Source organism: Chiloscyllium plagiosum, chromosome 6 (assembly GCF_004010195.1).
Source record: "Chiloscyllium plagiosum isolate BGI_BamShark_2017 chromosome 6, ASM401019v2, whole genome shotgun sequence".
Taxonomy (NCBI): Eukaryota; Metazoa; Chordata; class Chondrichthyes; order Orectolobiformes; family Hemiscylliidae; genus Chiloscyllium; species Chiloscyllium plagiosum.
In genome coordinates, this window is record NC_057715.1 from 84,782,952 (window position 1) to 84,796,116 (window position 13,165).

General features: G+C 42.9%; 1 protein-coding gene across 1 annotated transcript in view; it reads right to left on the reverse strand.

Annotated features, from left to right (window-relative positions):
• The window catches only part of LOC122551061 (protocadherin Fat 4), an 84,100-nt gene that overhangs the window by 12,877 nt on the left and 58,058 nt on the right, over positions 1–13,165 (reverse strand). The window contains exon 6 of the mRNA XM_043692703.1: positions 2,405–2,621. Coding sequence (XP_043548638.1) covers positions 2,405–2,621 — 217 coding nt within the window. The remainder of the gene's footprint in view (positions 1–2,404; positions 2,622–13,165) is intronic.

The window sequence follows — 13,165 nt, forward strand, 5'->3', positions numbered from 1 at the left end:
CTCCTCTAGCTTATCTCTCCACGCTTCAGGCTCTTTGCCTTTATTCCTGATGAAGGGCTTTTGCCCGAAACGTCGATTTTGCCTGTCCTTGGATTTTGCCTGTCCTCAGTATGCTGCCTGAATTGCTGTGCTCTTCCAGCACCACTAATCCAGAATCTGGTTTCCAGCATGTAATGATTGAATGTTAACTGCGTTCTGAAATGGTTTTGCAAGAGTTCAAGGACAATGCAAGACAGGCAACAAGTTCTAGCCTTGCCAGTGATAGCCACATTCCATGAAGGAACTAAATGAAGTCAACAATCAGCAAGTAGCTTGCAAGTTGAAGGTTAAATGCAAAATTGAATCAATTGACTGAGCTAAAAAAATAGACAAAGTGTAAGTGTGTATGCTGTTGAAGAAGGATGTGTGTATGTGTGTCCAATTATTAGTAATGAGTGAAGAAATATCTTTAAAATTATATAAATTTGTCAGTTTTGAACAATACAGCAATGAAAATTCAACTATTCAACCAACTGAAAGAGATTAATGGTGAGGTCTGGGCAGTTATGACAGTTCAGTTAAGAGAAAAATGATAGAAATGCATTTATTAAAACAGTTTCCTAAATCTCAGGCATTCTTACAAATGCAATGTACATTATTAAGCTTTAGTCAAAGATTGGTGAAGGGTTTTTGAGTGACTGCATTGAACTAAGTAGAATATACAGCACAGAAACCATTCAGACCACCTCGTCTCAGCCAGGCTTTCTGTTCCAGCAAGCTTCTTTGTATCCTTTGCCAAATACTGTCAGTACTAACTTCTATTATTTTCACTTTCATGTCATCTCAAACATTTATGTAAAATCAGTGTGCAGCTAAAACAGTTTGTATGCATGGACAACACAGTTTGAATGTCTCTATAATGAAAGGTAAAGGTAAAGTCGCCATGGATCCAGAAGATCGTGCTCTCTCATTAGAGAGAGAGAGAAAGAGAGATGGAGAGAGAGAAAGAGAGAGAGAGAGAGAAAGAACTACTATTGTTTTGAACTGAGGGTGCACAAACCTCAGGTGAGGGGTGAGGTTGAGAAGGGGGAACCTTCATTGTAGAGTCATAGATTCCTACGGTGTGGAATCTGACCTAGTCCCACTTGCCAGCATTTAACCCATATTACTCTTAAACCCTTCCTCCTCATATATGAACCAGATGACTCTTAAATGTTGTAATTGTATCCACCTCCAACACTTTCTCTGGCAGCTTGCTCCATACATGCACCACCCTCTGTGTGAAAAAGTTACTCCTCAGGTCCTTTGTAAATATTTCCCCACGCCTTAAACCCATGCCCTCTTGTTTTCTACTCCACATTCATTATAATAAGTGTATAATGTAATTAATAGTGGACTGTTATTATTTTACCTAGGAAATATAAGTTTCTTCTCACCTACGAAGTATTTAGACATGTTGCTTTCTAAATAACCATCTTTCCAAAGAAGCCCAGAACTATTGAAGTGAAACAACTTGATGAGATTCATGAAAATCTCAAAATAGCCTCTGCATTAGATTTGTGAATAAGACATATAAGTAATCCTATATGTTACTTGTACTTTAGACTGATGTAGATGGGATCAGGAAACTTCAATGATTTAAATATGAAACTAATGTTATGGTTTAACAGTTTTAAGGTGATATAATGCTTGCTTTGAACACATAAACATTAGTTCTTGAGGAGAAACCCTGGACAGTTTTCTCTCTTATGTTTCATAACCCCAAATACAGGGAGGAATTAATCATCTCCCTTCTGAATTAATCAATTAGTGGGAAGATGGTGGGCTTGCATTACAAATAAGGATGGAGGGTAGCTACTCAAGCCTGGTGAGTCATTAGGAGGCCATGAAACATTGAAGACATTTGTTTAAATTCTAGTGAGACAGGGTTCAAGTCCCACCGGTTCCTGAAGTGTGTAATGATAGATTGAGGGGGAGGGGGTCTTCCAAAGGGATTCCTCTGGCCACAGCTGAGGCCAGGCAGGCTGTGAAACATGCCTCAAACTGGGGAACTGGCAGCCAACTACAACTTCCAGACTGCCTCTGACAAGAGGCCTCATTTGACCTTCACCACAGGAAGTGTAGTACACTTTAATTACTGGTGGGTGACTCCACTAACTCCTATCCTGCCTTCAGCAAAGAAAAAAAGGCCAGGAGGCAGGATGGAGCAACCAAACTAGCCACTGCTGAGCAGTGTGCAACTTCATGTCCTCCTGCCTCTGTGCTCTCCCCCCATTAGAGCGGGGAGAATGGCTAAAACAATCCTGCCCCACTTTCCATTAAACAGAAAATAAGCATCTTCTTTTCAATTATTGAAGTTAATATTAGCAAGCAAACAAATAGATGGAAAGATGAAGCAAGTCCTTGTGAAAGCACAGATCTTAACAAATTTATTATCTTCCAGGTTGTTTTGCCATCATACCTGACTTGCCCATTCCCTCCAGCATCTGGATCGACCGCATGGACAGTTAAAACCTTGAAGCCAATGGGGGCAGCTTCACTGACTGTGACACTGCATTGACGTTGGTCAAAAAGAGGAGTGTTATCGTTGAGATCATCAACAATTATTCTGATTGTTCCAGATCCAGTAAGTGGTGGATCACCTAGAAAAACAGAGGAAACCTGAAGGTTACAATCCATTATTCCATTACTGATATTGAGTCATTAACATACATATTTTCTTTTTTGAACTCCTCTCAAAATTTGTTCTCATAGAGTCATAGAGATGTACAGCATGGAAACAGACCTGTCAGTCCAACCCATCCATGCCGACCAGATATCCCAACCCAATCTAGTCCCACCTGCCAGCACCCGCCCACATCCCTCCAAACCCTTCCTATTCATATACCCATCCAGATGCCTTTTAAATGTTGCAATTGTACTAGCCTCCACCACTTCCTCTGGCATCTCATTCCATACACGTACCACCCTCTGTGTGAAAAGGTTGTCCCTTAGGTCTCTTTTACATCTTTCTCCTCTCACCCTAAACCTATGCCCTCTAGTTCTGGACTCCCCCACCCCAGGGAAAAGACTTTGTCTATTTACCCTATCCATGCCCCTCATGATTGTATAAACCTCTATAACGTCACCCCTCAACCTCCAACACTCCAGGGATAACAGCCCCAACCCAATCAACCTCTCCCTATTGCTCAAATTCTCCAACCCTGGCAACATCCTTGTAAATCTTTTATGAACCCTTTCAAGTTTCACAACATCCTTCCGATAGGAAGGAGACCAAAATTGCATGCAATATTCCAAAAGTGGCCTAACGAATGTCCTATACAGCCACAACTTGACCTCCCAATTCCTATACTCAATACTCTGACCAATAAAGGAAAGCATACCAAATGCCTTCTCAGTAATAATTACCTTTACTAGCCCTCTTTAAACAGTGGATAGAATTCTAGCACTCTGTGCAACTGATACTGAAGTAATGGAGATATGTGTCCAAGTTAGGATGGTGTGTGACGTGAAGGGGAAATGGAGATTGTTATATTCTCACAACATTGTACCTTTCATCCTATTTGGTATTTGAGATTAGGGAGGTGGGAGCTTAACGTGATATAAACTAGGTGACTAATGGGACTCCCTCTTAAAAATGATACCTCCTTCACAACATACCAAAACCGGGATAGATATTGAATCTGACAATGGTGACAGCAATTAACTGAACTATTCTGACCTGGATATAGAAACAGACTTAACATTTTGAGCACACTGACCCCTCTGCTTTTTCTCTACAAATGCTGCCAAATCTGCTGAGTTTCCCCAACAATTCTGTTTACATTTTTTTTTCTTTTTCCTTAAAACTTTACTAGGAGAAAGTGAGAACTGCAGATGCTGGAGATCAGAGCTGAAAATGTATTGCTGGAAAAGCGCAGCAGGTCAGGCAGCATCCAAAACTTAAAACTTTACCCCACACTACTGCCTAGCTGTGGTAGTGCTTATTTTTCCACAGCGCCCATGTTGTATGTTTGCAGGTGTGAGACACAGTGAAAGACGACAGCTGTACAAATCTTTATTCAATTTCCACCACCAGGAAGAAAGGAAACACAAGGTGGCCAATGACAAGCAGTGCCCTTCACATCAAAGGGCAATGCTGTGTGATCAGAAAAAGTGAAGGGGAGGGCAGGGGTTAAATCAAAATAGAGTTGGAGGGGGAAATAAAGCATTCCACTCCCTGCTGTGCCCACCTCTCCCTGAACAGCTCAAGGGACACCCGGGCTTGGACGTAGCCGCGGAAAAGGAGCAGGCAATCGGCCATAACGTCCCTCTCTACAGCCTGCTGCCTGGACCTGTTTATGGCCAGTTTGGCCATGCTCAGGAGCAGACCTACGAACAATTCTGTTTATATTTGTTAACTGAAGAAGGGCTTATGCCCGAAACGTCGATTCTCCTGTTCCCTGGATGCTGCCTGACCTGCTGCGCTTTTCCAGCAACACATTTTCAGCTCTGATCTCCAGCATCTGCAGACCTCACTTTCTCCTTATATTTGTCACAGCCAATTATCACTCCATCAGTCTACTCTTGATCATCAGTACAGTGGTGTAAAGTGTCAACAACAGTGCTATCAAGCACATGCTCAACAATAACCTGCTCAATGATCCTCAGTTTATGCTACACCAGGGCTACTCAGCTCCTGATCGCATTACAGCTTTAGTTCAAACATGGAGAAAAGAGCTGAATTCCAGAGGGGAGGTGAGAGTGACTGCTCTAGACAGTGAGGCTACATTTGATCAGACATGGCAACAAAGACCCTCTAACAAAACTGGAGTCAATTGGAATGGGGAAAATCTCTCTGCTTGGAGTCATACCTGGCACAAAGCTTCTGGTTGTAGAGGTCAGTCATCTTCGCTACTGGATATCTCTGCAAGAGGTCCTCAAGGTAGTGGTTCAGGTAGAACCATCTCCAGATGCTTCATCAATGAGCTTCCCTCCATTATGAGGAGAGAAGTGGGGATGTTCGCTGATGATTGTATAATGTTCAGAACAATTCATGATTCTTCAGATATTGAAGCAGTCCATGTCCAAATGCAATAAGACCTGGACAATCTCCCATCATGGGCTGAAACCTGGCAAGTAACATCTATGCCACACAAATGCCAGAAATGGCCATCTCCACTAAAAGAGAATTTAACCTCCACCCCTTGACATTCAATGGCATCACCATCACTGAATCCCAGTCTCCACATCCTTGGGGTTACCATTGAGCTGAAACTGTACAGGACTCATCCTATACATAGTGCGGCTACAAGAGCCGGTCAGAGGCTCTGAATCCTGCAGCAAGTAACTCACCTCCTGACTCCCCAAAGCCTGCCCATCATCTACAAGGCACAAGTCAGGAGCATGGTGGAGTACTCACCATATTCCAGGTGAGTGCAGCTCCAACAACACTCAAGAAGTTTGAGACCATGAGGATAAAGCAGCTGGCTTGATTGGCACCATATCCACAAGCATCCATTCCCTCCACCACTGATGTTCAGTGGCAGCAGTGTGTAATATCGACAAGATACATTGCAGAAATTCACCAAAGATCTTTAAAGACTTCCTTCCAAACCCATGACTACTTCCATCCAGAAGGACAAGGGCAGCAGACACACAGGAACAGCGCCACCTGCAAGTTCCCCTCCAAGCTACTCACCATCCTGACTTGGAAATATATTGCCATTTCTTCAGTGTTGCAGGATCAAAGTCCTGGAATTCCTTCCCTTACGGTATTGTATAAGTCTACCTACAGCACATGGACTGTAGTGGTTCAGGAAGGCAGCTCACCATCTTCTCAAGGGCAACTAGGGAAGGGTAATAAATATTGGGCCAGCCTGTGATGCCTATGTCCTATAAATGAATAAAAAAATTACTATGCAACTTTCTATCTTATCAAAGGGAGTGATCAGTGTAGACAGTGAGTATTCTAAAATGTGGAGTAAGTACTCGGCAACTTCAGCTTACCACTTGCTGCAAAGGACCTCCATGGCTACCAGGCACCAATATCTCTCAGCATGCTCCCCCGGAACTGGATACACAAACTCCACATCCATGGATTTGATAAGCTGTAAGAACCTTCTTGGCACATATCTGATCTATGTACAGGGCACTTCTGCATTTGTGTAATGCACTTCAGTCTGCACCAGCAACTAGAATTGTAATGCAGCAACAAGGACTGTTTGCACTCTGGACCACACTGCATCTCCAGCCTGGTTGCTGACTTACTCTGAGGCTACTTGGATGCTTACAACATTCTGGGCTAGAATTCTTCAAGAGAGATGCTATGGGGCGGTGGAGGGGGCGAGGGGGAATGGGGGGTGGTGGAGCTGGTTATGAAGCATGTTTGGTAAGATATGATGACAAAATGGATAGGCCTTACAGTGAGAATCTCCTAAAAACCCAACAAAACTAACACTATGCCAAGATGGTGATATATTCCATCCCACTGTATTTCTAATTTGATGCCAAGATGATCGATCTTTCTTCCTTTAAACTGTTAAGCATTTGTAGTATTTTAGTTGGATTTCAAAGGTAGACAGTCTCACAAATCACTGATTTTTACATAATCTCCCAGTTCTTTCTTCAGCTATTGTCTCTAATATATTCCTCATCATTCATCCTGTTTCTTCTGATGTTCATGAATATTTTACTTTCCCTCAAAGTTGTGCTCAAAGCAGTATAACATTATTCATATCAGATAATGTCACAGGCCTGACTCATTGTTCATGATGGATGGGAGGAGATCAGAGTGAATTAACTCTAAAGAACCTGAAACATGACCTCAATGTGCTTCTGACATTTATGTGTTTGGAGGAAGCGAATGGTGTGAATGTTCTGTCTTGGAGAGATGAGATATGTCATGAGCATATCTAAATCAATCTCAAACCATTAGACAGGGAGTTTGATTTTGATGTTATCATTGCTAACTGAGTTACACTAGACTACCTGCTTGCTATAATTGTAGAACAGCCTGTAATAGTCAGAGCTGGGAAACAACCAATGAATCAGATCTTCAATCCTATCATATCCAGTTGTGAATGGTGGTGGACGATTAAACAACGAACAGGAGGTGGGCGCTGCATAAATATTCCCATCTTCAAAGATGCAGGAGGTCAGGATATCAGTGTCAAATACAAAGCTGAAGCTTTTGAATTCTTCTTCAGCCAGGATAACCAAGTTGATGATCTATCTTGACTTCTTTCTGAGGTTCCCAGCATTCAGAATGCTCAGGTTCAGCCAATTCACTTCACTCCATATGATATTGAGAAACAGCTAAAGGCAATGGGCACTGAAGAGATTAGGGGCCATAACAACATCTTGGTGATAGTCCTGAAGAACCGAGTGGCAGAACCAGCTGTGCATCTAGCCAATTGATACCAGTACAGCTGCAATGCAGGCATCTACCCACTATTGTGGAAAAGAGACACATGTGAGCATCACTGGTTAGGCTAGTCTTATTCCCCATCCTTAATTGCTCAGAGGGCAGTTACGGGTCATCCACATTGCTCTGAGTCTGGAGTCACATGTAGGCCACACCAGGTAAAGGGTGGCAGTTGCCGTCTCTGAAGGATAATAATGAACTGATGGGTTTTTCCTGATGATCAACAACAGTTTCATGGTCATCATTAGACTCTTAATTCCAGATTTTTATTGAATGTAAGTTCTACCATCGACATGGCTGGATTTGAATCCAAGTTGCCAGAACATTGCCTAGGTCTCTGGATTAGTAGGTCAAGCCATATCCAACCTAACTAGTTGCAGCATTAGCAAAGTGATGGATAATGTCATTGACAGTGCTATCAAGCAGTGCTATCAACCCACCCATTGATTCTCAGTTTGGGTTCCAACAAAGCCACATAGCTCCTGGCCGCATTATCACCTTAATCCAAAAATGGACAAAAACACTCAACTCCAGAGGTGAGATAATAATGACTGCCCTTGATATTGAGATGACATTTGATCGCGTATCATCATAGACCCAGCGAAACTGGAGTCAATGGGAATAGGGGGGATATCTCTCTACCAGATGGAGTTATTCTTGGCAAAGAAGAAGAACTTCAATCATCTTAGCTCCTGGACATCATTGCAAGAGTTCTTCAAGGTAATTTCCTCGGCCCAACTGCCTTTAGTTGCTTGTTGCAACTTTCTAATAGCATTGTGGGTCAGCCTGCACAACATGGGCTGCTGCAATTCAAGAAGACAGTTCACTACCACATTCTCAGTGGCAAATAGGGATGTGCAATAAATGCTGGCCCAGCTAACAATGCCCAATCCCAATTAATAAGTTGAAAAAGTTTCACAGGGTTAGGAAAACTAGACAGTAAAAGGGAGCTGTGAATTAATGATTTTTACAACATTTTTCATGGGTCCGGGGGAACAGGAGTGCTCTCTCCAGCTCCTCGAGCAAACCATTTGACTCCCTTTGGCCCATTGTGACCTCTCTCTAGCCTCTATTGTTTGGTGTCCTCTGCTCTAAGCTGATTTGAAGGCTGTCCTCATGCCAGTTGCTGGTGACTGACCAGGGTGGGAAACTGAATGCAAATCTCATACCAAGTTTTTGTGTTAAATTTGGGCAGAACTGCCACACTATAATCTTGCCACATTTGTAAATTGGTTTTCCCTGTGAACTGTTCCTATCAGATTCTAAATTGTGTAATTTATCTTAACATATGGCATTTGAATTCTTTTGTTAAAGTGAGTAAGCCACTCCTGCTCTCAATTCATGTGTTTGCGTTGTGGGATAGAGAGGAAAGTGAAGATCACATTAAATGGTGGATCAGGCTAGAAGGAATAAAAGGCCTCCTGTTCCTGATTTGTTCTTTTGTAAGTATGCGCATATGAATGGCTTTTTGGTGGAAAAAATACACTTTCTTGTGAGGACAAAGTGTAGTTTATGTAACCAATTATCTTTGACACAAGTAACGTAAGGAGATGTTTTTCAGTTATATAGGACGTTGATAAGACAATATCTTGAATAACATGTGCCGCCTTGGGAAGGAAGGGAGTGCATTGGAGGCAGTTCCAAAGAGGTTTACCTGATTACTACCTGGAACCAGCAGGTTGCCTTATAGGATTGGATAGGCTGAGCCCATTCCCACTGGAGTTTGAGACAATAAAACTGAAGCTGCTGGAATCCAAAGTAGACAAGCAGGAGGCTGGAAGAATGCAGCAAGCCCTGGTGGCATCAGGAGGTGGAGAAGTCGGCTACTAGAGTTTAGCAAAGTGATACGTGATTGAACTGTATAGGATTGTGATTGGGCTTGACAAAGTGGATGTAGAAAGAATGTGGGTGCACCTAGAACTAGGAAGGACTGCTTTATAATGAGGGGCTGCCCTTTCAGGACAGAAATAGGGAAAATTTGTTTCTCTTAGAGAATTATGTGACTTTGGAGTTCTCGGAAGGTAGTGGGGGCGGGTCATTGAACATTTTTAAGAAAGAGATCAATATATTCGTGGGGTTCACCAGTTATTGGGGTAGATGGAAATGTGGAATTTGAAACACAAACAGATCAGCAATGATTGTAATGAGTAGCCTTGTTACAATCTGAAGTCCCCAGCTGCTTCAAGAAAACCACCGTCATCCTGATGCTAAAGAAAGCATATGCAACTTGTCTCAAGGACTACTGCCCGGTAAATAATTATGCAGTGCTTCAGGAGGTTAGTCATTGCTCACATTAACTCTCACCTCCCAGCCTGCCTCGATCCCTTGCAATTTGCTATCGGTGCATCAGATCCACGGCAGACACCATTTCCCCAACCTTACACTCATCCTGGAACATCTTGATAATAAGGATACCTATGGCAAGCTTCCACTTAATGGCTACAGCTCCTGCTTCAACACTACAATCCCACCCAGACTAATCTCCACACTCTGAGACTAGGTCTCTGCTCCACCCTCTGCAACTGGATCCTCAGCTTTCTGACCCACAAACCACAAACAGTGAAGATAGACAACATCACCTCCTCCACGACAATCCTCAACACTGGTGCCCTGCAAGGATACATACTCTGCCCCCTACTGTATACTCATGGCTGAGCGGCCAAATTTTGCCCAAACTCCATCTACAAGTTCATTGATGACACCATCGTTGTCGGACAGATATCAAACAATGACGAGACCAAATACAGGAAAAAGATAGAATGCTTGGTTATATGGTGCAAAGATAACAATCTCTCCTTCAATGCCAGCAGAACAAAAGAGCTGATTATCGACTTCGGGAAGCAAGGAGGAGGGCATGCCCCTGTGTATGTCATTGGAGCTGAAGTTGAGGTGGTCAAGAACGTCAAGTTCATGGAGTGATGATCACAGACAATCTGTCCTGGACCACCCACCTTGATACCTCTCCTTCCTCAGGAGGCTAAGGAAACTCAGCATAAGGACCCTCACCAACCTTTACAGGCACACCATAGAAAGCATGCTGTCTGGTTGCATCATGGCTTGGTACAGCAACTGCTCTGCCCAGGACTGTTAGAAGACCACACAAAGTTGTGAACACAGCCCAGTCCATCACACAAACCAACCTTCCATCTATTGACTCCATCTACACTCCTTGTTGCCACAGAAAGGCAACCAATGCCACCAAAGACCCCTCCCACACTGGTTATAATCTCTTCCAACCTCTTCTGTCAGGTAGAAGGTGCAAAAGCTTAAACACACAAAACAACACATTCAGGAATAGCTTCTTCTCCCGCATTATTAGACTTCTGAATCAGCCTCTCAAATTTCAAATCTAATGTGGGTCTTGATTTTTGTGCACTTTCTCTGCAGCCATAACTTTATATCCCTCACTCTGTTCAGTCACCCTATGATTGTTGTATGATATGGTCTGCAAACCAAAACTTTTCACTGTACCGAGGTACATGTGACTATAATACATCAAATCAAACCAAATCAAAAGTGGAGCAGGTTTGGGGTGGCTGAATGATCCAGTTAGATGACAGGTTTGTATATTTGCAGTCTGAAGCTGAGCAAATGCCTTGTCAAAGATATGGGTTTAAGGAGTCTGTGACAAAGCTGCTCTTTTAACAAGGTTATGCTGTCCTTGATTTTTTTCAGAGGGGTTGTAAACAACACAAGTTCCAAAAGGTTTGAATTTTGATGGGTTTTAGGGCCAATTTGATAATAAGTAACAGATACTGCCTCAGGCAGAAAGCTTTCAAGTTAAAAAAACACATGTATAATGAAAGGGGAGTGGCCAGTTCACCCTGCTCAGCTATTCTCTCGTTTGGTTTGGTTTTAGCGGTAATAGTGAAGCAAGCTCAGGCTGGTCCTCTCTCTCTGACTTCATTCCTGTAGGAATTTGTGTTTGATTTTACCTTTTGTACCAAGGGGTGTTTATGGGGATTATTGTAAGTATTTTGGAACAGCATCATTAAGTCGGGATAGTCTGTTGGGTTTTCAGAAAGGATAAGTTATTCGATATTCTGTTTTCAGTTCTTTGTGTTTCATTCAGTAATCTTATAAATAAATTTTGATTTGTTTAAAACAAAGTGTTTGACCAGCTGGTTCTCTACTGGAATATTCACTGCTTAAAACAACTAGCAAATTTCGGGTCTAGGCTATCCTTCTTGAAATGTTTTGAGGGGGCTGGCCTGGTCCATAACAAGCCTTTTAAAGGAGGTACGAGAGACAGTGAAGAGTAGGCAGAGAATTCCAGAGCTGTTGGCACAAAAAGCTGTAGGGATGGCAACCAACAGTGAAGTGATTAAAATTGGGTTGTGTACAAGAGGCCAGATTCAGAATATGGTAATATCTTTGTGCAGTTGGAGGGTCATGTAGAGATAGAAAGAAGTGGGTTCATGCAGAGACTTAAAAACAAGGATAAAAAATTGACAATGGAGGTGTTGTTCAGTCAGGAACCAATGGAGGTATTGCAGTTGCTATTTGATCACTACATTTCTTTCTGCACTGCAACCATGTTTAAAGAACAAGCATTCCTGAGATGATTACCACAGCTATTTCCACATGCTGTCTTCAGAACATGTTCCTGGGGATCCTCCTGCCCTGCAGGCACATGCCCTTTCTCCTCTATTCCACCTCCTCCACCAAGACCTCCAAGCATTCTCAGGAAACCTTTATGCACATTCTCCAGCATGTTCAGCATTTTCTTTTCATCCTTTTATCAGAGACATTCTGACATTGTGCATATTCCGGCCACCATATTCCTACACTTAAACAGACACTGGCTTTTAAAGAAGAGGTAGGCAGTCATCCATTCCCAAGATGCAGGTGTCACTGGCTGGGACAGCATTTGCAAAGGTGCCTTTGCAAAGGTGATGAGCAGATGCCTTTTTGAACTGCTGCAGTCCGTTTTCTGCAGGTACATTACAATGCCATTAGAGAGGGTGTTCCAGGGTTTTGACGCAGCAACAGTGAAGCAACAGCGATGTACTTCCAAGTCAGGATGTTGCACGGCTTGGAGGGGAACTTGCAGGTGATGGTCTTCCCAAGAATCTCCTGCCCTCACCCTTCTAGATGGTGCCGGGCATGGGTCAGAAAGGTGCACTTACTCTTACAGAGCACAAAAGATCATTGACTTTTTTTGTGCACTGTTTTGCAATACAGCATGCCTGGACACTGCACTGACTTAGTTTGCTATCTTGGGCTATGCTGGCTCAGTCAGTGGTGAGGCCTCTTTTGCCAGTCAGCAGGATATAACTGTGCCCTCCTCTCACCATCCCATCCACGAACATTTCAAGGTTCCTGTCACCAAATAGAGGGAGGATTCTGGGTAATCCAAGTTGGAGGACGGGAAAAATTTCTGGCTGAAAGAGCTGCTCCTTTTTTTTAGGTATTTTAGCTGTTGGAGGTGATTTCCTCGAATTCCAGGAGCAACAATTACTGTTTTATATGCTGTTGCATTGTTTTGGAACTTTGGGAAAAAAAAAATCAAAACAACAGCAGTTGAAAAGGGAGAAGAGCAGACAAAGGAAGCACATGGTGAGGACAGTGCAGGAGAGAGAGAGACAGAGAGAGAATCTGCACAGTTACTGCCTTTGCTGTTTGAATCATGTATCGCTGGACATCGGGGTGCATCTGGGAAAATTAACAAACAGTGAAATTCACAACTAATCTTGGAGGAACTGTTGGGCGAAGTTTACAGCACAGAATCAGATAAGTAAATTGTTGTTTTAAGTCTGTCCAAGAGAAAGGCTGCAGTAG